This window comes from Polypterus senegalus, chromosome 14 (assembly GCF_016835505.1).
Source record: "Polypterus senegalus isolate Bchr_013 chromosome 14, ASM1683550v1, whole genome shotgun sequence".
In the NCBI taxonomy this organism is placed as follows: domain Eukaryota; kingdom Metazoa; phylum Chordata; class Cladistia; order Polypteriformes; family Polypteridae; genus Polypterus; species Polypterus senegalus.
This window is the reverse complement of record NC_053167.1, coordinates 79,839,549-79,864,980: the sequence shown is the minus strand read 5'-3', so window position 1 is coordinate 79,864,980 and position 25,432 is coordinate 79,839,549. Positions and strand designations below refer to the sequence as shown.

General features: G+C 38.2%; 2 protein-coding genes across 3 annotated transcripts in view; one reads left to right on the top strand and one right to left on the bottom strand.

Annotated features, from left to right (window-relative positions):
* The window catches only part of ncf2 (neutrophil cytosolic factor 2), a 34,763-nt gene extending 27,693 nt beyond the window's left edge, over positions 1 to 7,070 (bottom strand). The window contains exons 1-3 of one of the 2 annotated variants that reach the window (XM_039735472.1): positions 6,396 to 7,070; positions 2,014 to 2,096; positions 728 to 836 (exon numbers count right to left, since the gene is read on the bottom strand). In XM_039735472.1, the coding sequence (XP_039591406.1) occupies positions 728 to 836; positions 2,014 to 2,096; positions 6,396 to 6,569 (366 nt within the window). In that variant the 5' untranslated portion in view covers positions 6,570 to 7,070. The remainder of the gene's footprint in view (positions 1 to 727; positions 837 to 2,013; positions 2,097 to 6,395) is intronic. The other variant, XM_039735471.1, reaches the window with a different exon arrangement.
* On the top strand, positions 5,586 to 22,227 carry LOC120514861 (nmrA-like family domain-containing protein 1). The gene is made up of 6 exons (XM_039735473.1): positions 5,586 to 5,647; positions 10,514 to 10,638; positions 13,252 to 13,515; positions 17,050 to 17,299; positions 19,918 to 20,111; positions 21,526 to 22,227. Exons 3-6 carry the CDS (start codon positions 13,255 to 13,257, stop codon positions 21,733 to 21,735), a joined length of 915 nt encoding a protein of 304 aa, XP_039591407.1. The 5' UTR covers positions 5,586 to 5,647; positions 10,514 to 10,638; positions 13,252 to 13,254; the 3' UTR covers positions 21,736 to 22,227.
* Positions 22,228 to 25,432: the final 3,205 nt, after the last annotated feature.

The window sequence follows — 25,432 nt, the reverse complement described above, 5'->3', positions numbered from 1 at the left end:
AAGACATAGTAAAAAAGTATCTTTCATAGTAAGCCTTATCTAAAACACTTCAACAAGATTTTTACAACAGACATATTTAAGCTGTTCAAGTGACTCGGTCACATACTCGAGAAATGGTGAGGACTGAAACTGCAGCCTCACTGTAGACAGTTGAAATCCTGAACTGAGTAGGCCGTGTCGCCTGATATAAGAAATAAAAAGATTTACTCAATCCAGCCAGGGGATATTTGTGTTACACTTATGATCAGCTTGACGCAAGACTAAGAATACTGTAAATAAATAAATAATGACTGTTTAGTTTGAAATAGTTAATCACATGCTTCTTAAGCCATTAAAAAGGCATCATCATCATCTCATGGTCCCATAGAGAGCTTTGAGAATGATACATTAAAAGTTGTGAAAAGGGAACATGTGTGGATGTAAATATCCACTAAAGCAGTATGGGCTACACAAATCCTATGTTTGAAATATTATTTCAGAAATATTAACTATCTCTCTATCCATCCTGATTCAACAGTTGATAAATATGTGGGATACTATCAATGTGTACTCTTGTCCGACTTTCTCAAGCTGGGATTTACACAGAACTTTAAAAGCTACTAAATAGGCGAGTGTGCAATGAATCAGAAGTGTTGCAAAACACTAAGGCCAGCCGCAAAATACTTTGTGAGGAACACAGCACTTCTTCAACCTGAAATTAAGCATTTAGTCTCTCTTTTTCACCTACCTCACAAGCATACAGTTTGTACCTCAGGCCAAGTAATTTGTAATCAATCAGCTGGTTTCCACGTAATTCGAAGAAAGCTTTTTGAAAATCCCATAATGCTTCTTCATATCTGTAATAAGTTGGAAAAATGGATCAATAATTCTGTATTCAAGAAGCCCCACATATGACTAAATAAACATATAAAAATGAGAAACTGTGTGGAGGAAAAGAATCTCAGAATTTTGATTAAGTGGGCTTTGATAAAGAAACTAAATATGAATGGATAGAAAAGAACAGCATATTAAAAAAGATTACAGGAATATTTCACTACTACCACAAAATAAAGCATTCCTCAAATTCCTTTAGTGACAAACATTTTCATTGTGATTAGTTTTCATTGGCAATCGGTAACTAATTCATTGTGTGTTTTTAATACAACAATGTATTGAAAATTGAAAAAAAACAAATTAACAAATATATGATTGGTGGAGTTTGCTTTTATTTTATATATTTCCAGCCACCCATAGATCTAGCATTATTTCAGCCATTTTATTTCTTTATCGCAGTCCAGATATTATCCCAAGGAGCATGAAGCAAATATAAAACAAATGAACCACTCCCTTGATGACCCGCACGTTAGAATGCTTTTAAGTTTTTAAGTTGTGAAATGAGATGCGTTACTTTTTTGCCATATGTCATTTGATTCAGTAATTTATAAATATCCATCTATCCACTTTCCTAACTTGCTTGTCCAGAGCCAGGAAGTGGGACAGCTGGAGCCTATGCCAGTAATCGTCGGGCACAAGGCAGAACAACATCTGGACAGGGTGCCCGTGCATCACAGGAAGAGCACACACAAACACACACACCCAGACATTAGGGTTAATATAGCAACAGCAATTCATCTAACCTAAATGTCTTTACACAGAGGGAAGAAACTTTATAAATATCACATAAAACAAAACGTTTTGTACATCTGGTAGCATTTATTTTGTACAGTTGGAGCACAGGCACATAGAGGAATCACACCACGAGCTGTTAAACATGGGCACATACAGTAGTCTGCAGTAACTGTCAAACGTGGACATGTTTTAATCCTGCCATGTGCTCTGCACAGAACATGCCTGGCATCATTTCATATGACTACTTCTGCATAAATATACTCTAGCTCCTTGTGACCATGATCGGAGAAACATGAATTTAAAGAACAGATGAAGGAAAATATGCTGTGTATATTGACTAACTAATATATAACTATATATAATATATATAATAATATGCAAGTATTAGTTTGATATCACACTTACTTTTCATTTTTATAAAATGTTACACCTCTTTGGAAAAAGGCTACAGCCAAATGTTCATCCTTGGCAATACTGCTGTCAAATGCCTATGAAAGGACAAGTAAGACATAATAAGTTAGTCTTGGTAGAAAAATTGAAAAAATAACAATTTCACCAAACGTTTATGTGTAAAGTATTGTTTTTGTGTAATGTAGCATATTTACTCCACAATGATCTCTAACAAGACAAGCTTTTGTTAGACACAACACACACTGATGCCTTTAATCAGTTACACCCACCTATCTTTTAATCCATTTATTCAGTCTGCTTATTCCAATGCCCTGTCATGTGGGAGCCACCATCTCCATACACTACCAGGCACCCAGACAGACACAGCACTAGGCGAGCTCACTCTTACCAGGCCAGTTTAGTGCCAGTAATTCATTAAATTCACATATCTTTGGGATATGGAGGGAACACTAGAGTACTGGAGAAAAAGAAAAAGACATACATTCTTAAGAACAGAGGAGCTAAAGTGTTCGTTTGAACAATGTCTTAGGGCAACCATTCACATGAAGGTTCCAGAAAAAAACTTTATCAAGATTCATAACATGCTCCATAGATAGCACTGAACAGATAATAAGAGATTTGTGAAATACCAGTGGATTACTGATTTTAACAGGACTCTCACAGCATACTGTAAGACAGGCTAGGTTCAGGTTTTCTTGATCTGGTAGTATCATGTACAGTCAGCCTACTATACTTTACAGATTTCATGTGTAAAGAACCATTTATAGAATGAAATACGTCTTTGTCAGCAATGGTTCTGCAAGGAATGACACATCCCAGTAAAATGCCATTAAAGAACTGATATTTTTAAAAGTTCAGGAAGAACACGTAAAGTCCATACTGATGATGCCTTAACCACCATGCTGGCCCTCTGATCAGCTTGGTTTAATATATTCTTCACTAGTCTTTGAAGGTGAAATCACCCACTGTCTCGATGGACATCGAACGTCCATCTGTTTTCTGAACCTGCTCTTTTTTGTTTTACAGTGGCCATTGAGCATGGACTATACATTATTATACAAGAAAATCACAAACAATGACTGGCTTCACACTAACATGTCTCTAATAATAAACATTTTAAAATTATTTTTAAGATACTATTTCACACTATTTTCTAGTTTTAACATAAAAATCACAGACTGACTCATCTTCCTTCAAAACATAGTGGGGGAATTCACTTGTGTTCATTTCTTCACAGAATGTCTTGCTTCTCTCTTTTTACATCCTCTGTCCATTTGTATTGGTATTTTTGTAGTACTAGGTTGTTGTACCGTGTTAGCAATTATGAATGTAGAGAAAAGCCAAGCAAAATGACACCTTTTATTGGCTAACTAAAAAGATTACAGTATGCAAGCTTTCGAGGCAACTCGGGCCCCTTCTTCAGGGGTTGATTACATCTTGCCTGAAGAAGGGGCCTGAGTTGCCTCGAAAGCTTGCATACTGTAATCTTTTTAGTTAGCCAATAAAAGGTGTCATTTTGCTTGGCTTTTCTCTATATTGGTATTTTTGTTATCTTGTCTGTTATCCAGATAGCCTGCTGCTTTGTAATATTTTCCGTGTGCCAAATGTAAAACGTGGCAGATAAGATATTAAAGCAGTTTCTCATTTAATGTACATCACTTGTTAAATGACTACGAAACACTCATTCGTTTTCTTCACTTGTTTTTTCCCTCACTGGACTTGAGGGAGGTGCAGCCTGTTCAGGCCGGATCAGGTGCAAAGAAGGACAAGACCATTGAACTGGACAGAAATCCATGGGATGGCACACACAAACACAACATTAGTCACGTACACCAGGTCAGTTTCATTTAATTATCACGGTGGAACTGAACCACAAGGCAGGAACCAACAATGGAGAGGATACATGACAATCACAGGGCATGCTCACATGCAAACAACACAGAACACATTCTCTTTTTCTGCTTTTAGATAATCTACTGTTTCACTTGTGTCTTTAAGGTGCAGATGGAAACCTGACAAATATCCACATGGCCACAAAATACAAATAAACATTTTATAAATGGGCTTGGCAATCAAACCTAGGCCCCTGGAGTTGGGAGATATCAGCCCTACACAATGTAAAACAAAGTATCAAAATAAAATAAATGAAACACACTGTACTTGAAACGTCAGTTCCTCTTACAGTCCATAATATTGCCTTGTCTTTTTATCTTATTTATTCCAATCACCTGAGTGTTATTCTAATCAGAATAATGCAAGTACATGTTCCAGTCATAATATTAACCACACCAATTTTGATACAATAGTTTCGGCTTGTTGTAATACCATAAAGGACTCTATAAAACTGTACATGTACTAAACATTATCCACCCATCTTCGACCCTGCTTCATCCTGAGCAGCTTTGTGGGGGGAGCTGGAGCCTATGCCATCTAATATGGATTGAGCCTGTCGCAGAAACTGTGGTGAAGTCATCTCGACCACCATTGAGTTCGGAGACCTCCAGTCAATGCCGATCTTGTGTTGCTGCAGCCAAAATAATATATGGCTTGTCCTCCATCTTCTGAGAGAGGTCTGGATAAAGCCACACTCTGTCTGACCACTCAGATGGGATCTGACAGAAGACCACATCCATGCACTAGTAGTATTAAAGTAAAAAACATGCAACTTAGTGAATCGTATTGAGCCTGTCAGGCTGGGAAAAAGTCGAAAAACTTCAACCAGATCTACATGTTGCACCACTGACACCGGAACTGAAATGAAAAAGATCCATAGCTGCTTATTTTCTACTATATTTCAATAGCTTAACGTCCTATCAAACCAAAAAACTATACTTGTGGCAGAGATTTCAAAAGACATGCAAGAGGCTGTGAGTGATTTAACTTCCTTTTTCTGTAATGTCACCATTTTAAATTCATAGAACACAAAAAAGCATCCTGAATATTGCAACATTTATCTGTGCCTCTTTAGTGACTTGGTAATTATTTAAATTTAAATGACATTGAAGAATAAACTACACTCACACAAACATATATATATATATATATATATATATATATATATATATATATATATATATATATATATATCAGTATATCATTTTCTAGAATCAGTCTTTAATCTGTTCTGGTCCTTTCATACTGTTAAAATCTCTAAATGATAGTAGGTGAAATTTTTAAATAATCTGTAATGATTTACATGTGCAGTTGAACTAAATATCTTTATTCCATCCAATTCCCCATTTAAAGTTTTACATTAATAAAGAGTATAATCTCATTTTGATCATATCTTAATCTATACACCATTGAACAATTTCAGGCTGATGGAAGCTAGTGCCTATACTCTCATAGCATCAGGCAGAACGAAGGAGCAAACCTTGACCTGAATGTCAGACCGTCACATTTTAGGAAGAAATTTGTACTCACTCACATGGGTCATCTTATTGATGCCACTTAACCTAAAGTGTACGTTATCATCATCATCACCATTATTATTATTATTATTATTAAGTGAGAGGAAACCAACGCAGACACAAGAAGACTATGCAAACTCCACATAGGCAGTGACAGGCCAGGGTTCAATCCCAGTCTGCAGGAGCTGTGAGACATTAGTGCTTAGCTGCTCTTATTCGTAAGTACGATTTTATATAAATTTACTAACTGATGTTTTTGCAGATGGCTGTGTTGTAGAAAAGCTGAGAAGTCTGAGGTTGATGGTATCATAAAATTCTGAAGTCATTTTTCGTTGACACTTTAGAGGCTATAGACACGTGAAGTACGGTAACTGTGTGTATTCTAGTCAGTTACTGCAGTACAAAAACATTAGTGTTACACAAGAATTCACTCATAGATTATTACAGCAGCACAGCAAACCGTAAGTTGCATTTCTAAAGTATTGCCACATTTTAATGCAATACAATTTTAACTAGTCCTTATTTGGTCTACACACATTTAACAAATGCCATTTAGTTCATCAATCTGTATGTTATCTAGCATATACTTCAAATAAATGGCATACATACTCGTCATAACCCTTTATTTTAAATGCTTTATCTTACTTATGACCTTTTTCTTGTTAATTTAACTTTTATTTTGACAGCGTGCTAGACATCCGTATTAAAACTGCAAAGCGTACTATTTTAATAAAACGGTCTTTGTAGATTTCCAACGTGAGTACTGTCACGAGCTGTGTATACGCCGCGTTGAAATGGCAATGCCAGCCTCTTCTCATTTAGTTCGCAAGCACTTGCCTTGTCTGGTGCGGCTGACTGCCCGAGTGCATTAGTAAGCTACAAGCGTTAAATCTCAGCATGGGGCTCACTTTCTACGCATCTTTGACGCGAACATCACGCACTTGTTGAAAATAAACGCGTCCTCACCGTCTCAGCAGCTTGAAAGTTCCCATTACTCAGGCAAAGGCAGCCGATATTAAAGTGAATTTTGGAGTTTGGCTCCTGAACATCACCAAGCAGCCGAAGGGCTCCCATCCAGTCTTCTTTCTCAGCTACGGCCACTGCTTCATCCCAGAGCCTGATAATCTCCACCAGTGCCATGGCAAAGGTTAACTGTGAGAAGCTTAGGTGCTCTTCAGAGGTTGTGCTAGCAAAGCGCTGAGACGACTCAATGGGAACCTCGTTTAAGTAGCACTTTCCGAAGCCCAGGTGTTATGAAGTAACCCTTTGACAAAGTAGCTTGGCTCGGGTGACGCTGTCACATTCAGGAAGTGAGACAAGAGCGAAGAACGACTATTAACGGTAAACACCACGAGGACTGCTGCTTGTTCCTCAATTCCTCATACGGGAACGTCTGCGTTGAACTCTTTACCCGTCTTGGAGTTCGACCCCACTGATGGAGCTGTGCCACAATTCCGTTTTTCCAGAACTCTAGTTTAATACTGTAGCTCTCTAAACAAACGAAAACACCACGAACTGTATGCCGATGCATATCACAATGAAATTGCTGTAGAATTTATATCCTTCAAACGGTTTCATTTCCGCCAAGACGCTTGAGTCTAGCTAAACATCTGTGCCTCCTATTTTTACTGATCAGCTGTCAGCATCCGCAACGCGAAGTTGGCGGCCTTCCGCTTTCAGCAATTAGCGGTCAAAATTCCAAAAGTGGCTTGACAGGTTGATTTTAGTATTGAAACTGCACGGCTGCGTAAGAGTAACCACATGGCACCCTCTTATGTCATAAGTGGCCTGACATGATGGCGCAATGGCTTAGGCAACTGCCTGCACGTTAGAACCCTGAGCAGGTTAGTGCTGGGTTAGAGCGTTAGCCGTGTCCGGAGCGGTGCTATGGTGTACACACCTCACACAGTAAATTGAAAATATGCCACCGGTGTTGCCACTCTAACTTTAAAAAAAAAAAAAAAAATCAGACCGTGTAATCAAATAAACACAGAAAAACATGGACATGTTTAGATAGATAGATAGATAGATAGATAGATAGATAGATAGATAGATAGATACTTTATTAATCCGAAGGGGAAATTCACATACTCCAGCAGCAGCTACTGATTAAGAACAATATTAAATTAGAGAGTGATAACAATGAAGGTATAACAGACAGACAATAACTTTGTATAATATTAACGTTTAACCCCCGGGTGGAACTGAAGAGTCGCATAGTGTGGGGAAGGAACGATCTCCTCAGTCTGTCAGTGGAACAGGACAGTTTAATACTGTATACAAGGAATTTTCTAATTAAATAACAATAACAGAACGTCTGCCAAACAAATCTAAGTGTCAAAAAAACTATACCATATTCCTGATGAGCAGGAAATGTCAAATTCAAGCTTGGGAGCAGAACATTAAACAAGACTCGTCCTGATTCAAATCAACAACTTTAACTTTTAAATTTTACTGTTTGTACTTTTTCAGCTTCTCACAACATCGTTTATGGCACTGACCTTCTTCAGTGTCCTCAATGACAGATTTTGGTGACTTCCAAGTGTAGCAGTTGGTATTTAATGACCTCTTGTACTATCAGCGTTAGGGAACGTGCACTATGCGGGATGTGACGTCAAGGAACATGGCACCAATCACAATCACCAAGTTAATTTGGTTATGTCCAGACTGGTAATTACATTGTAGAGATACGCAGAGTTGATAAGTTTTTGTTAAGATGTAAGAAAAAATAAATATATGTAAAAAACTGTAGTTCAAGAATTGTGCTATAAGAAATACGTGATTGTGATGAAAAAACATAGAATCAGGAGACATAAACATAAACGTAGACAGAAACAGAAAAACATAGATCTAGGTGGGAAGACATTGTTATAACACTATGTGCTACTAGGGCGCCTGTGAAAAAAATGAATGAATAAAGATCGAAAAGTGTCACTGCTGTCTCAGTTATATTGCGTTTGATTTGATTTTAAACAGCAGACTTAGATTTACAAGCTTGTAAAACACAATGCTAAATGTAATTTAATGCAAAAAGCACAAGTCCATAAATACGTAGGCATAGAGTTATTCAGAAAGATCAATATACTATATTTTCATGGTTAGGTTTTAAGGTTAACTTTGTTAGCGTTGCAGCAGAACAAATTTCACCCAACCCGATTATGTACGAGAATAGACAACAAAAGTAAACAAGAGTAACAACTAGAATAACAAGGTTAAACAACAGAGAATCACCAACATATTGCACAGATGAGCTATATAATGTGCTGCATTAACAGACTGGCCATTATTTAACAGTCTAATGGCTTGTGGGACATAACATTTATAAAATCTGGTAGTTCTGCAGCATATGTTTTGGTACCACTGGCTCGAGGAAGGATGGGCAAACAAAAACGGTGAGTGTGGTCTCTGATATTGTCGGTGGCCCTGTTTTGGCAGCGTTTGTGGTAGAGTTTCTGTGTGGGAGGGAGAGATGTCCCAATGATTTCATCAGCAGCTGTCGTTACTCTCTGCTGGAAAATCCAGTCTTAAGGCTGTATAGTCATCATACCAGACAGAGGTGCAGGTGGTCAGTCCACTCTTTATGGTAGGGGGAAGACAAGTTCTTCTTATGTGCCACAGGAAGTGCAGTTGTTTCATTTCCTCTCTTGGCCAGGGAGAAGGTGTGTTGGGTAAAGGTGAGATCATTTGCTAACTCCACTGTCTGGAACATTGTGCTCCTGACTGACTCCACAATGGAGCCGTTGATAGAGAGAGAAATGTGAGTGGCATGGTTCTTCCTGGAGATAACAATGGTATCCTTTGTTTAATCGACATTCAGGGTCATGTTATTGTTCTCACACCAATAGACCTCGTCTCTGTAAGCCATCTTGTTATCACCGCTGATGAGGTCTATATGTGAACTTAATGATATGGCTTGTGCTGTACCTGGTGAAACAGTCAATGGCCATCAAAGTAGAGGACTCAGGATGCAGCCTTGGGGGACACCAGTGCTCAGAGAGATTGTATTTCATGTATCGTTTCCAATGGGGTCTGTCTGTCTGTCTGTGTGTAAGACTAGTATCAAACTGCAGAGGGGTTTTCCAGGTCAATTAGAGCAAACTTCTCTATGAGGTGATGAGGGATAATTGTATTAAATCTAGAGCTTAAGTCTAAGAATAGCATCTGCACATACATATTGTAAAAGAAGTAGTCTCAACGCACAAAAAAAGGTTTGGGGCAGCCACCCGTATATTGTCCCTGGCAGCAAAAGGATATTGAAAACAAAAGAGAAATGTGGTTGGTTTGAGTTCCAAGACTGAACTGATCAGGTTTTAGCATGTGGAGACTTTATAGGTTGGCAACCAGAAGTGATGTCATCTGGCCGGAACCGGAAGTGACATCATATTGGGATCCGGAGCCCAGAAGTGACGTCTTCCTGGGTGCTGGAACCATAAGTGCCATCTTTCTGGGCGCCGGAAGTGACGTTAAATCAGGTAGGTTTCCCCGTATTTGGTCTGCAGAGATAACAGAAATAGGTTTAGAGCACCCCGCCACCCTCTGGCCTGGTGGGTAATTACCTCTACTTGGTCCACTGAGCCCTCTCCTAATCGCATGTGTGTGACAATATCTATACCCTCCAGGTGTGCCAGTACCACCTGCACCATAAATATAATAAAGAATGCATGTGTTAAACTACTGTATGTCCATCTTGATCAGATTCACAACAGTGAGGCAATAGTAGAATTTGAGTTCACAGTTAGCTGCTTAGTTAATTTGAAATGATGTTTTTCATTTGGTAAAATTCACTTCAAATATTAGGAATTTCTTTTAAAAGTAAACTAAACCAAAAAAAAAGTTCTGTATATAATGTGTTGAATCCTCAACTTCTTCAGTTGAACAAAATAAGTACAATTCTGTGCCTCTGTCTGTGTGCTCAGTGGAGATCTGGTTAGGCACCTGCTGTCCTTGTGGTGCCTCCAGGGAGTCAGGCTGACCAGGCACACCCATGAGGGCAGACCCATCACTGACTTGAGTAGATCTTGGACAGGAACTCCCTAAGCCTATTGTTTGAGATGTTAGACTACTTTTGTTTCAATTGTCAACAGGAGGTAGCCCTGCCATACAAGTTACCATAGAAGCAGAGTGAAAACAGAAGAGGCAGCATTTTACTTTTGAGAGGCCAGCAAACACAACTGCATGCTACAGGAAGCCGGCTACCTTTATCAGAACAGTAAGTAACTATCTGAAGAGAAACTAATCAAATGACTTATGAAGTATTTAGTGACAACAAAAGCTAATGATAAAATGTTTTTAAGCCGTTTACTATTTTTCCATTTTTGGTAATGGAAAGGAGAACTTTTTGGTTCTTTGCCAGCTCATTAATGTAACTGGCAGTGAGTCAAGTTGTGAGTAAATTACTAATGTAAGATGCTGCTGGCAAGTTAAGGAAATGAAAGCCTGGATTTTATTTGTTTTCCTGGTAATATTTTAGTCATTTAAAAAAAAAAAAAGACATCTATTTTCTATCACACTTAATGCAACTACAGCCTCAGGGTGGTGAGTACTTAATGTAAGGCAGGAAACAACCACTTTTACACACATCGTACTGGACCTAATTAGACTCACCAAATAACCTAATGTGTGACGAGCAATGGAGGACTCAGAGAAAAATCCCATGCATGCTCACTGCCCACGGTGAGCAGGTCTTGATTTGAACTGACTCTTCAGAAGGTGTGAGGCGGAAGCATAAAACACGTCACATTTTCACATCACCTGTGTATGTATGTATATATATATAAGTTAATATATAATATACATAGGGCGGCACGGTGGCGCAGTGGTAGCACTGCTGCCTCGCAGTTAGGAGACCCGGGTTCGCTTCCCAGGTCCTCCCTGCGTGAAGTTTGCATGTTCTCCGTGTCTGCGTGGGTTTCCTCCGGGTACTCCGGTTTCCTCCCACAGTCCAAAGACATGCAGGTTAGGTGGATTGGCGATTCTAAATTTTCCGTAGTGTGTGTGTGTGTGTCCTGCGGTGGGTTGGCGCCCTGCCCGGGATTGGTTCCTGCCTTGCGCCCTGTGATGGCTGGGATTGGCTCCAGCAGACCCCTGTGACCCTGTGTTCAGATTCAACGGGTTGGAAAATGGATGGATGGATAATATACATATATTTTATAAGGCTAATGCTGATTAGCCTAGATTGACACAATTAACAGGACAGCCTCCGGCTCCTTGCCTGGACTGGATTTAGTGAATTTTAAAGAGGATGTTTGAATGAGTAATAAAAATTTTGAAAAAGCATCATTCGTCAAGCACACATCCCTATGTCTGGAATCTAAATGTTTAATTTTAACCTTTAAATCGGTCAATCAATGCGCATTTGAATATCAGAACTGAGTACAAGTTTAGAATAATATTAAGATTAAAATATGTTTGCCCGGAAAATAAAAGCAGGTGGTTCCATGCAGGTTAAAAAACCTCCTCAAATCCTAACATGATTATTTAGAAATGTTCCAGACACTCTTTAATATGTGTAACCACATACATTACAATTATTCATCATGAAAATGACTCCACAGTGAAACTTGTGAACACAAGTGCACAGCATTTCAGACATACTGTATATCTATGTGTGTGTGTGTGTGTATACGTACCATAAACACACACTCTAGCTTTCCTCCCATATCCCAAAGTCATGTGTGTTAATTGTACTGGCATCTTCAAATTGGTCACTGTGAGCGTAAATGTGACCAGTGGTGGGTTGTTGTCCTGTCAAGGGTTGTCTTCTACATCACATCTGATGCTCCTAAGATTGGATGGCTACTTGGATTAAGCAGGTTAGAAGTGTACATATACTGCAGTACTGTGGAACAATATTAGGCCACCTAAGAAAATATTTTTAAATGTTATTTATCTAGGCTCTATATGTTTAATTTCTCATTAGAACACCTTATACTGTAACATTAGAATAAACGCTAAAGTAAGACTTTTGAACAGTTCTATATACTGTACATGTTGTGTATAGATGTTGAATCTACTTCATATATGGAACTGTAACAATAAAATACATTTTATTTGAAGGAGTTAGTTCTGTATCCATTATGACTATAAGCTCAATTTCATTTAAATCTGTCAGACCTATATCTATTATGTAGTCATTTTAAACATTCTTTTAAGTAACACAGATTAATTACCCCATTACAACGGACAATTATTCATAAAATATTTTGCCTTGCGTAGAGGTTTATTGTTTGTTAACATGTTTTCTGACTTTCTAGTAACTGCTTTTCCTGATATAACAATATAATAAATTGATAAAAAGGTAACTATTGATTTTTTAAAAGTTTTTCCTCGTCTCCACGCAATTGGATTAAGTGGCTGCTGTTGATACCGAATGAATGAACTCGAGCGTGTGACAGTGCTAAAGTAAAGTAGTCGGTGGTTTGGTGCCACCTAGTGGCTAAACTTCACCACTACCATTTTCTGGCAATTGGTTCACTTGTTGAACTTTATGAACTGTATTCGTTAATGTTTATCATCATCATCGTCCTGTTTTGTATGGCTTACTTTCATAAGAAGAATATTTAAGGTTTAGTTGGGTCCCGACCATTTAGTCCATCATAGCTCATCAATTCCTAGTGATTTAATATGGGCAAAATGTTAAGATAAAATTAGAAGTTTCCAAAATGCTACTCTGCTGCTACTTTCATGTAATTATAATTCTCTAGCTGGTCTCCCTCTCTCTCTCTCTCTCTATGTCAAGGCACTCTCTCTCTCTATATATATATATATCTGTGTGTGTGTGTGTGAAAAATTAAATACATTTATTAGGTTGTTTACCTTTCAGGCAATGGAGATAGTAACCGTGTTTGGTGCCGATGGTCCTGAGGGGCACAGTGTTGCCTTGAGGCTTCTCCAGATGGGCACTTTCAAGGTGCGCCCTTTAGTGACAGACCCTAACAGCTACCTAGCACAAAAGCTACAAGCAATGGGCACTGAAATAGTAACCGTGGACTTGGACAGTCCCTCAAGCATCCAGGAGGCACTGAAAGGAGCTAGCAGATGCTATGCAGGAACCATTACTGACTTCACAGCGAGGGACCCCTTACAGGTATTTGTTACCCTGAATCTTAATTTGCAGGTCCCTAATGTAATCAATCTATTTTGACACTTTTAAGATATCAGTTAATCAAGACTCTGACTTCTATAGGGCTATGGAGAGCCAAATTATAAAAAAAGATAAATTGCCATTTTTAAAGATGTCTCTAAATCTGTTTAAAGATATCTTTGTAAGTAATTAAGGTATATGTAAATCAAATTAAGATATTTTCTGAAAATTGATTTAAATACATTTTTATTGATATACAGATATCTTCAAATAATTTTAGGAAATGTTAATCAGGCTTAGTGGATTTTGTTATAAACAGTTATTTGAAAGCTGTGTTACCAATTTCTTTCTATTTATATATATATTCTTAAATGAATTATTTAAATGCTTATTTTTAAACGAATAACCAAAGTACTTGGCTTATCTCCTGTCTGTATAAAAAAGTTATTTAACACGCAGAGTACAGTATATTTAAAGTGCCTTCAGAAAGTACTCGGACCCCTTCACTTCTTTCACACTTTTCTACATATAAGCCTAATGCTAAAATTGATTACATTCATTTTTAAAACAGCACTAAATACCCCAGAATGACAACCAAAGTGAAAATAGGATATTAGACATTTTTTGCAAATTTGTTAAATATAAAAAAAACCAAAATCTAATATTAGCACAAGTATTCAGACCCTTTGCTGTGACACTTTCAAGTCTAGCTCAGGTGCATCCTATTCCTATGGTCATCATTGAGATGGTAATACACCTTGTTTGGAGACCACCAGTGGTCAGTTGAATTGATTTGAAAGGATTAGGAAAGGCACACAGCTGACTATTGACTGTCCCACAGTTAACAACGTGTATCGGGGCAACAATCCAGCCATGAGGTTGAAGGAATTGCTTGCAGAGTTTAGAGACAAGATTGTGTCAAGGCACATCTGAGGAAAGCTACAAAACATTCCCAATAGAACAGTGACCTCCATCATTTTTAAATGGAATGACTTGTAAAAACCATAACTTTTCATAGAGACAAAAGAGTAGCTTAATCGTTATTCAACTGGCAGCATGCACATTGACTACTGGTTATGTTTCATATCTCATCAGCACTCTTTACACACACATAGACTGGTAAGGTACATATTTGGCTAAGAAAGAACGTTACATTTATAGCAGCGAGACAGAAAGCACATTTGCAATTCCACAATTCATACTGACTCAATACAAATGAAAGTATAGAGTGGTATACAAAAAAAAATGGATTTTGATTTTAACCTTTATTGGATTATTTAGTTGTTTTTAAAAGTTTTTAATTCTGATGCTTTCATCAATTTTAATACAGACTTGTCAATAAAAGGATAACAAGAAAAACAAAAGAATAGTTTATTTGAGGTCAAAATTTAGTTTTTAAATACAGGTATTGGATTGTTTTTTTCTTAGTCTGATCCCATTTTTTTATAAAATTGAAAACCATTTATGGTCTTACCTTTATTTGTAAATGAAGTCCATGCTCCTGTCCTTCACCATGAAAATCTCCATCACCTTATTGTAAAAGACCTACTTATTTTCTTTTAGTTTTAGAAGTCTTAATCTTCCATTTTGGCAGTCAGTCGGAACAAAAAATAAAAATAAACGGACCACTGCAGTGCACTTCACTTTCAGATATTGCTAACTTATTGGTGCTGAGAGCCTCTGCGTAAAAGAAGAGGCAGCAACAAGCACCTGTTTGGCTCGGTTTTAGGTATTTTACACCATTAACGTTTTTGTTTGCTGCTGAATCACAACAATTTTTAAGAAAAGAAAGTTGAAGGTATATTAACTTGTCTTTATTTGTAGAAAGCCTTTCATGATGAGCACCAGCCTTATGCTCCTTACTTTTCTAATCCAGTGTTATCGACACATTCTTATCTTTCACTCACGCTTACTGACTCAGTTTCAAACAGATCTACTGACACTTAGGATTCTAGCCTGCTTTGAGGCTCAATTTTAGAGATTTCACACCATTGCCAATTTTGTTTGCTGCTACATCACAACAGTTTTTTTTTAAAAAAGCAAGTTTAAGGTATACTAGTGGACACCCACCGGCGGTATAAGAATAGGAACGTAAAATGGTAAGAAAGGAATTCAGAAATCAAGAAGAAAGAAATAATTCTTGAAAGACGTAGTTGTGAATAGGTGTTTTGCTGGAGATGAAAGATAATCCATAGTCCATCCATCCATTTTCCAACCCGCTGAATCCAAACACAGGGTCACAGGAGCCAATCTCAGCCAACACAGGGCAGGACACACACCCCAAGGCCAATTTAGAATCGCCAATCCACCTAACCTGCATGTCTTTGGGAGGAAACCAGAACACCCAGAGGAAACCCACGCAGACATGGGGAGAACAGGCAAACTGCACACAGGGAGGACCCGGGAAGCGAACCCGGGTCTCCTAACTGCAAGGCAGCAGTGCTACCACTGCGCCACCGTGCCGCCCTAGATAATGAGTTGAAAGATCTAATCTCGGAAAATAGAAGTTGCCATGTATTGATAGTACTCTTGACTTGTTGTGATAACTCGACGTGCGTTGGAAAGAATAATAGGAAGAACGTCTCCAAATCTGTCCCAATGTGAAGCAACAAAATCTACTGTCCTATGTCATAGTGAGAATGCATTGCCTTCGTCAACTATTTGTGTCAAGAAATAACCCATTGATAGGAACAGGCAGTTGCCGGATCCCGGAATACGGATGACGTTGTACAAAAACCCGTCGACGGAAAAGATACTAGTGTTCTTTTTATAACAAAGGCTTTGGAAACAAACATGGCAGTATAACAAAAATAGCAAGGAGTGAAACCAATGGCAATGGTTGAGAGAGTACCTTCCTGTAGCAGGCTACGGAAAAGACTCCCAGGTACAGACATGGCCAAAGTGAAAGTTCACGCGGTCAGGCTAGATATCGGACGGTGATGTGACACCAATGGGGTCATAAGAGAGGAACGGGGAATGCAGTAGTCCAAAGGAGGAATAGGACTCAAGAAAAGTGGCGTGGGGCTCTATGGGAGGCCACAGGCTACCTGGGGAAGGGTTTGGAAGAGGACGAATAGGAATCGAGAAATGCCGTGTGGGCTGCGTGTGGGGGGACTGGGTTTGAAGAGGAAGCAGGACGAACCAGAAGAGAAATATATATAAGAGATTAGCATGTTTAGCATTTGTAGAGAGCCTTTCATAATGAGCATCAGCCTTATGCTCCTTACTTTTATAATGCCATGTAATCAACACATTCTTATTCTTTCATACATGCTTACTGACTCAGTTTCAAACAGATTTATTGACACTCCAATGATCTTAAAGTCAGTCAGGAACTGAATGTAAATTTGCTATCATATGTTTTTAAAATCATTAGCAGTTTCTAAAAGAAGGTAATTTTATTACTGTAAGATTCTTTTAACAGCTCATATGATTGCTTAACAGTGCCAGTGTGAATTAAAAAGAGATTGTATGTACATGTATTTTCAAGTCATTTTGCATGTACAGAAAAACTGACTGTTTTTGTATGCTTTTCAGAAAGAAATCCAGTATGGATATCGGATTGCAAATGCTTGTAAAGAGAACAATATAAAGCATGTGGTATTTCATGGAAGTCACCATGTGCACAGGAGGTTCGGACTACCAGCCAGACATTTGGATGCCAAAGCCTGCATTAATGACTATATGAACGAGCTGGGCTTACCCAAAACAGAGATCATCACACCATACTATTATGAAAACCTCCTCACAGCCATTCAGCCAACTGGCTCAAACTGCTATAAGATCGGTAAGACAAGCTGTCAAGACCTGGCTGAACTGTTGCTTAAGTAGAGATGCTAAGGCACAGGTGCACACCATGTGATGCCATGTTGGCCATCTTATGTAAGGTCTGAAAGCATCTTAAATTTTTTGTAATTAAGGGAAAGGCCCAACAAGAGTCATAGATCCTTCGGTCTTTGATAGCCGGTATGTGTAAGTTGAAATGGCTCCTACCAGTGAGATTCAGAGTCACAGCTGGGTCCACCACACGATTGTTAGCCATCAGGTCTTTTGTGCAGTGTCTCTGTCTTTTATGTAATGAACAGGTAGGATGACAGGACAAGTGATGCAGCCGGCCATGCAATTTGTTATATGTAGGCCTGGTTTGTGGTCAACACCATACCATTCTCAAAGCACACCTCCCATTCCAGTGCACATCACTAGCTCTGAGCGTTCTCGTTAATTGAACCATTGTTATGTCTTCAATACCTTTGCCACCATTTAAGGCTGCACAGCTTTTCTCTCTCGTTATGATCTCTGTTATTTCAAGAGGTGCAGTTAGTTTTACAGGAGCACCAATCACAAAAGTTCTGAGGAGAGCGCAAGACAGTTATATAGGGAAAGGCTTCAGTGTTGGGGTTTTAGCAGCAGCAATCAGTTGGATGTGTATTTTGATAGCATGGTTTGGTTGAACCAAACTGTTTCACAGAGTAGCATGAATCCCGGATTCCTGGAAATGTGGTGAAGACGTTTTTACTCATGGCAGGTGATGCTGCCGAATGAGCACAAGAAGTTTATTTAAATGAGAGCTGAGCTTTGACGCACTGACAAACAGAAACATTCATGGCCTTTCAGCACAATCTGACTTGTTCACAGTCAAGCTGAGCCACAAGCACATATTGTGTGTGAAATGGGGATATCTGAGATCTTAATTTTTTTAAAATGCTGCTATGCTATGCTACACCACTGTCCAAAGTTTAAAGGTAAAAATCTAAACAGAAATTAAATAAGGCCTTATGTTTATTATTTATATTCTAGAAGGGTTTGCTGATATGTGAAGGAAAGGAAAAAAAAAAGAAAATAACTGAAGAGGTTATGACTATAGTCAAAGAAATTATTTTGAAAAATTACCATTATCTTTTCTAATGTAAAGAATCATATCAAGGAAATACATTTTACAACACAAAAATCATTTTGAATGAATTGTAAAGGTGAAATAAGAAAGTGAAGATAGATTTATCAAATACCAAAATCTAAAAAATGTTCTAGAATCATCTATAAAGTTATCTTCTCTTCATTGTCTTCTTTCATTTTATATTTTACTTCCATTACAATGCAATTGGGGCGGCACGGTGGTGCAGTGGTAGCGCTGCTGCCTCGCAGTTAGGAGACACAGGTTCGCTTCCTGTCTGGAGTTTGCATGTTCTCCCCGTGCCTGCGTGGGTTTCCTCCCACAGTCCAAAGACATGCAGTTTAGGTGCATTGGCAATCCTAAATTGTCCTGTAGTGGGTTGGTTCCTGCCCTGGATTGGCTCCAGCAGACCCCTGTGTTCAGGTATGACAGGTTGGAAAATGGATGGATGGACAATACAATTGTTCAAAAAATGTTTGTGTTGTATACTTTTTGTCTTGTGAAATGTATTTCCTTCATTTGATTCTTTATATTAGAAAAGATATTAGTTTCTCAAAATAATTGGTTTGACTATAGTTATAATTTCCTTGATTCTTTACTTTTGTTCTTTCCTTCATATATCGGTACCCTGCTCTATAATGTACAACCCTGTTTCCAAAAAATTTGGGATGCTGTGTAAAATGTAATTAAAAACAGAATGCAATGATTTACAAATCATGTATAAATAGTACAAACACAACATATCATATATTGTTAAAACTGAGAAATTGTGTTATATGAATTGTACAGAGGGCAGCACGGTGGCGCAGTGGTAGCGCTGCTGCCTCGCACTTAGGAGACACAGGTTCGCTTCCTGTCTGGAGTTTCCATGTTCTCCTCGTGTCTGCGTGGGTTTCCTCCCACAGTCCAAAGACATGCAGGTTAGGTGGATTGGTGATTCTAAATTGTCCCGTGTGTGTGTGTGCATGTGCCCTGTGGTGGGCTGGCACCCTGCCCAGGGTTTGTTTCTTGCCTTGCGCCCTGTGTTGGCTGGGACTGGCTCCAGCAGACCTCCGTGACCCTGTAGTTAGGATATAGCGGGATGGATGGATGGAATTGTACAGTGAAAACAGAATATATGACAAAGGTATTGTACAGTCAATAAAGAACAACTGAGAAATGGTTAAGTGCTTCTCAAATGATGGTCTGTAAAGTAGCATACTCTTAAAATCCACTAGGAATTTAATTTCTGACTTGTACAGTAACAGTACATTACTATATTCACTTCCTCCAAGTATCACCAATTTTGGAATATTGAATAATATATAATGTTCAAGTTTTCATCAACCCGAACAGCCAATTGTTCAGCTTTTGCTGTTTCCCTTCAGCTCAACTGCTTTCTCCATGGTTCACTATGTAGAGCTCTAAAGTAGCTCGCTAGCATGTTTCACTGGAACAGTCCTCATACTGCAGTCAAACTGAAGTTACACTAAAAACTGAATATTTCTTTTAAAGTTTTTACATCTTTCTTGCAGCAATTCCAATGGGAGAAACATCCATGGACAGTATGAGTGTCAAACAAGTTGGATCCATTGTGGCGTCCTTGTTTCAGAATTCCCAAACCTGGATTGGAAAGAGCTGTCCTGTCTCCGCAGAGAGACTGACAATTGAAGAATATGCCTGCATCTTAACACAGTTTCTCTATCCCAAACAATTCAAGGATGCCAGGGTAAAGAAATATAAAGATAACATTTTTTTCAAAATAAAACATATACTGTGAGCCTAGTTAATATGTGTTATAAAGTATAAGTTCTTTCTCATTGTTTGTAGGGTAATATATGACTTTGGATAGTATGCAATCAACAATATAAAATATGAGTTTTCGAAATCTAAGAGTATATTTCTCTGGTTTACTTAGGGATTTCATTCTGTTATAACAGGGGCTGGCCTAGCCTTATCAAGAGAATCCCATATGGATTAAGAGACATTGGTAAATGTAAGAATGCGAGGTATAAGTTTATTTTTTAAACTGGAGAAAGCACAGCAACAGGGATTCAACATGGACCTACCTAAACTTGAGTTAATCCTGCTTAAAGTGAGAGGCAGCTGGTTCAATTGCTCTGCTGTGCTCTTTGTCTCCTAACTTCCTTGTGCTTTTCCCTTATGCCCTTTTTTCCTTTGTATATAGTTCTGTCATCCTCTTCCTATAAAATATGAGCTGCACTTGTTCTTTATACAGTCATCTCCGGGTGATGGGCAGCTTTTCAGACTTATAGGACCACAAGGTTACAGTCAGTGTTCTCTGGAAGCATCTTCTTTTACAGAAATCACGACCCAGATATTTTCTGAAAGGGCCAGGTGTCCAGGTCTGATAAATGGACAAGCTGCCTTTGCCAAAACACACTAGAGCCTAAGTAGCTTCCTCCTTTACTGTAATTTCATCCTTATTACCTGTCAGTCTGCATTGGATCTATCTGAAAGCTGGCAACATGCTCATCAAGTCTGAAGCAATGAAGTCAAGAGCACAGATTAGACTCCCAACCCCTGATGGTAGGCATGTGAGGCCACATATTGAGGATGCTTTCACTACCCTGAGGTGAATTGACACTTTTGATATGGCATGTTGCACTCATCTTTTAATTGATTTGCACATAAATTCTAAATGGTGGCATCCTGCTGCTCAGCATAATTCACAAGGACTTCCCATCCTTTTCCTTAGTTTTCTCAGTCTGCAGTCTAGCAAGATTTTTCCTTTCCCTTAAGCTAGAAACTATTGTGTTGTGTGCTGACCACACTCCTTGAGAAGACCACTCTGCAGGACTATGCAGATATTCAGTGACATTCAAATTTGGCATTGGGGTATCCTGGGTTAAAGCTGCATTTTATTATTATGTTCTTATAATAATCTTACTAAGTCAGTCATTCAGATAGCTAGATACAGTATGTGCAGTCTCCTCAACTGAATCAAAGTTGGTTATTGCATGTATGAATTGTTTTTCATAATAATTACATTTATATAATTACTAATGCTGTTCCTTTCAAATTTACAGATATAGTTAGCATATATTAGTCAACTAAATGTAAAGGTGAACAGACAAGAGGCGTCATCCTCTTTCAACTGTACTCCTCTATTCTGCCTACAGATTTCCGTAAAAACCTTTGTGGATTCTTCTACAATTCCCGGGAGTCAGGACCTTGGAAATATGTTTCAGTTCTGGAAAAAGGGATCTCAAAAAATGAATATAGCAATGACAGCAACCCTCTGCCCAGAGATAAAAACGTTTAATCAATGGGTCTCAGAAAACAAAGAATCAATCATTTCATCCTTGGAAACAAAGTCCACTATGTGGTAGAAATCCAGCATTTTGTGTTGACTTTAACATGTATCCTTGTTGGTGGGTGAGGAACCTCCCGTTTTTCACTAAAATTATAGATTTATACTCAGAAGGACAGGATTTTATTTTTCCCAATTTAAGTCCACTTAAGAAACCATCTGGTTATAAAGGGGTCTCTAACTTGAGGCTGAAGACTTTGAAACTGTTTGCCTTTCTTTTGCACAATTGCTTTCTGCACTAAAACTAAAGTCGTCTTTAAGATAATTTTAATAAATCAAACAGTAAAAAATACAGCATATACACTCTGAGCCATCTCTTTTGAAAAACTATAAAAATAAGAAATAATGTTTACATGAATGTCAGCAGCTCAGTAGAGTTAACTGAGCCAGAAAAGGTGGGCGTCTGTCATTTCTCTGTTGTATTCAGACTAAGATGTGCGTTACAGTGTATTGGCGACGTTAATGTTAATTATTCAACATTAAACACCAAAAACAACTTATATTTGTCACACTTGAGTAAGAAAATACTACAAATAAACACTCAAGTCTTCATTTTGTATTGTGTATTAGGGTTATAAATGTAACTTATTGTCAGTTCATTGTTTTATATTATTTTTACATCATTTTATCTTGCCTTCTTTCTTTTGATATACTGTTTGTTGCACTCATCTTTTAATAGACTTGCAGGTAAATTCTAAAATTACTCAATGGTTCATGTTACAGAAAATTGCCATTCAAATATTTTGTAACTAAAATGCACCTGAACAACTGCATTTGTTTTAAAGGAAAGACTCTATTGAGAAATATAAATGTAAGAAATAATGAAGAAAATAATTGTAACACATTATGTTTTCATTTGAATTGTTTCAGACTTTATTCTCCATCCATCCATTATCCAACCTGCTATATCCTAACTACAGGGTCACAGGGGTCTTTTGGAGCCAATCTCAGCCAACACAGGGCACAAAGCAGGAAACAAACCCTGGGCAGGGTGCCAGCCCACCATGGGGCACGCACACACACACTAGGGACAATTTAGGATCACCAATGCACCTAACCTGCATGTCTTTGGACTGTGGGAGGAAACCAGAGTACAGACACGGGGAGAACATGCAAACTCCACACAGGGAGTACCCAGGAAGCGAAACCAGGTTGCCTTACTGCAAGGCAGCAGTGCTACCCACTACGCCACAATGTCACCCAGACTTTATTCTGTTTGTTAATTTTTTTCCACTATTCAAACAAATGTCGATGTTTATTTTGTATTTATAGGGAATCAAACTCACTGTACTCAGTCTAATTACTGTACAGTGATCCCTCGCTATATCGCGTTTCGACTTTCGCGGATTCACTCTATCGCGGATTTTAAATGTAAGCATATCTAAATATATATCACAGATTTTTCGCTGGTTCGTGGATTTCTGCGGACAATGGGTCTTTTAATTTATGGTACATGCTTCCTCAGTTGGTTTGCCCAGTTGATTTCATACAAGGGACGCTATTGGCGGATGGCTTAGAAGCTACCCAATCAGAGCACGTATTACATATTAACTAAAACTCCTCAATGATATAAGATATGTTTCCCGCTCGGTGCTTGATTGTTTTCTTGTCTCTGCCTCTATCTCACCCTCTCTGACATTCTCTGCACCTGACGGAGGGGGTGTGAGCAGAGGGGCTGTTTGCACAGAGGCTGTTTGCCTAGAGGATATGGATGCTCCTGTAAAAAATGCTGAAAGACTACCTTCACATTGCTCCCTTCTTTGCGCCGCTTTATCCCATACTTAAAAGCCCAACAGCACGTATTGTTTTTTTGATTGTTTGCTTTTCTCGCTCTCTCTCTCTCTGACATTCTCTGCTCCTGACACACATTCCTTTGAAGAGAAGATATGTTTGCATTCTTTTAATTGTGAGAAGGAACTGTCATCTCTGTCTTGTCGTGGATCACAGTTTAAACTTTTGACTAAAGGGTGTTATTTCATGTCTAGAGGGCTCTAATAATGTTAACAGTGAGGGAGAGTTTATAAGGGCTTAAAATATATAAAAATAACCATACAAACATATGGTTTCTACTTCGTGGATTTTCATCTATCGCAGGGGGTTCTGGAACACAACCCCCGCGATCGAGGAGGGATTACTGTATTTGCTGAGTAGATAGCACATATTGCATAATTTACACAGCAATAATTTGTGTTGAGATTAACGTATTTAACATAAAGAGCTGGAAACTGGTGAATAACACAATAACTTCTACATACTTTACATTTAGTAATAAACCCCAAATATGGTAAAATCCAGTGACAGCACCTATTGGGGAATAACGTGATTGTTGTTTGGTGCCTTCCTTCCCCACAAGTGGTCAGTAAAACCACAGTCAATAGTTCACTTGGACTGAGACAGGAATTGATAAAGTTAAATAAATGGAGAAGCATTGGACTTTTCTGACGCTCATAAGCTGTGCTCTAAACATCTAGTGAGGTGTACCTGAGTGATTCTGTTGAGCTATCTTTATATATAAAATGCAACATCTGCCTGTCTGCCTGTATGTCTGCTTTTCATGAGAGAACTTCTTCAAGGATTTAGATCTGTTTTTTTTTCCATAATTTGTTTGAGCATTCCAGTTGATTTTGCGAGTCTTTTTATCATGCTAAGAATCATAGTTTGCTTCCAGGAGCGATATATTCGTGCTAATTTGAGACAAAGGTTGCAGGCCAAAGAGAGGGGCAAGCATGACGTCAGGAGTGGGGAGCCGGGCAGGGCCCTCCTTGCTGTTCTTTTTCACTACTACGTGGGTGGAGCCGCGGGGGACGGCTGTTAAACAATAATGTTATAACCTTCATCTTCATTTAATATCCTAACTCATCCTACAACTATAAGCCAACTCCTATCACCAGCTCTAACTACAGTAGAAAACAAGAAATGTAGAATGACAATTCATTGATCAGTTGGCCTACCCCAAGGAAGCTTCTGCCTTCATTTTTGACTCTCAAATTCATTAACAATGCAATCAAAGCTCAAGTTATTCATCAGTTACCCGTCTATGGCCATTACAGAGAATAACTTCAAATATATATAGTTACTTTCAATTTTAGTTTGTTTAATTTTCATGACAGATAATCATAACCTTTGGACCTCTGGACTTGGGCTCAACAGGCCTGTGTGAGAATCCCTGAATGCATATATTTAAATAAATAAGTAAATTTATTTTAAAAAACAAAGGGTCTGTGAAGTAGATAGTATCATATCTCTTTCAGTATAATCAATAAAAAAAGCAGTGAAAATAAGACACCAATTTAGAGATTAGATTATAGATTGATTATCATTATTGTCATTTAAGCTACATGAGCATAGTGAAATTCTAGTGCCACTGTTCTGGCGATGTATAAATAAATACAGTAAATACATAAGAGTAGCAGGAGATAAATATCTATCTATTATATAAAAAAATCTTGGGATGAGATGAGACTTTCTCAGAGAGACACTTTCACATCCCGCGAGACAAAGAGTAGATGACAAAGTAGAACATCGTAAAGAATTCAAAAACGTTGGCATGATACACATGTAGAGCAGGTTAGATATAATGGAAATACGAAAATTCAAAAGTCTCCAAAAAATGATAGTAAAAATCACATTAGTGCAAACAAACAGAAATTATTACTCGGTGAAATAACAGAACAGTGAAAAGAGATTGAATATATTGTTCGGATTTAAACTTTAAG

Coding starts and splice junctions, on each gene's coding strand:
- LOC120514861 (XM_039735473.1), top strand. CDS start 13,255: ATGGAGATAGTAACCGTGTTTGGTGCCGATGGTCCTGAGGGGCACAGT. Junction 13,516..17,049: donor CAGCGAGGGACCCCTTACAG/GTATTTGTTACC, acceptor TATGCTTTTCAG/AAAGAAATCCAGTATGGATA. Junction 20,112..21,525: donor AACAATTCAAGGATGCCAGG/GTAAAGAAATAT, acceptor TTCTGCCTACAG/ATTTCCGTAAAAACCTTTGT.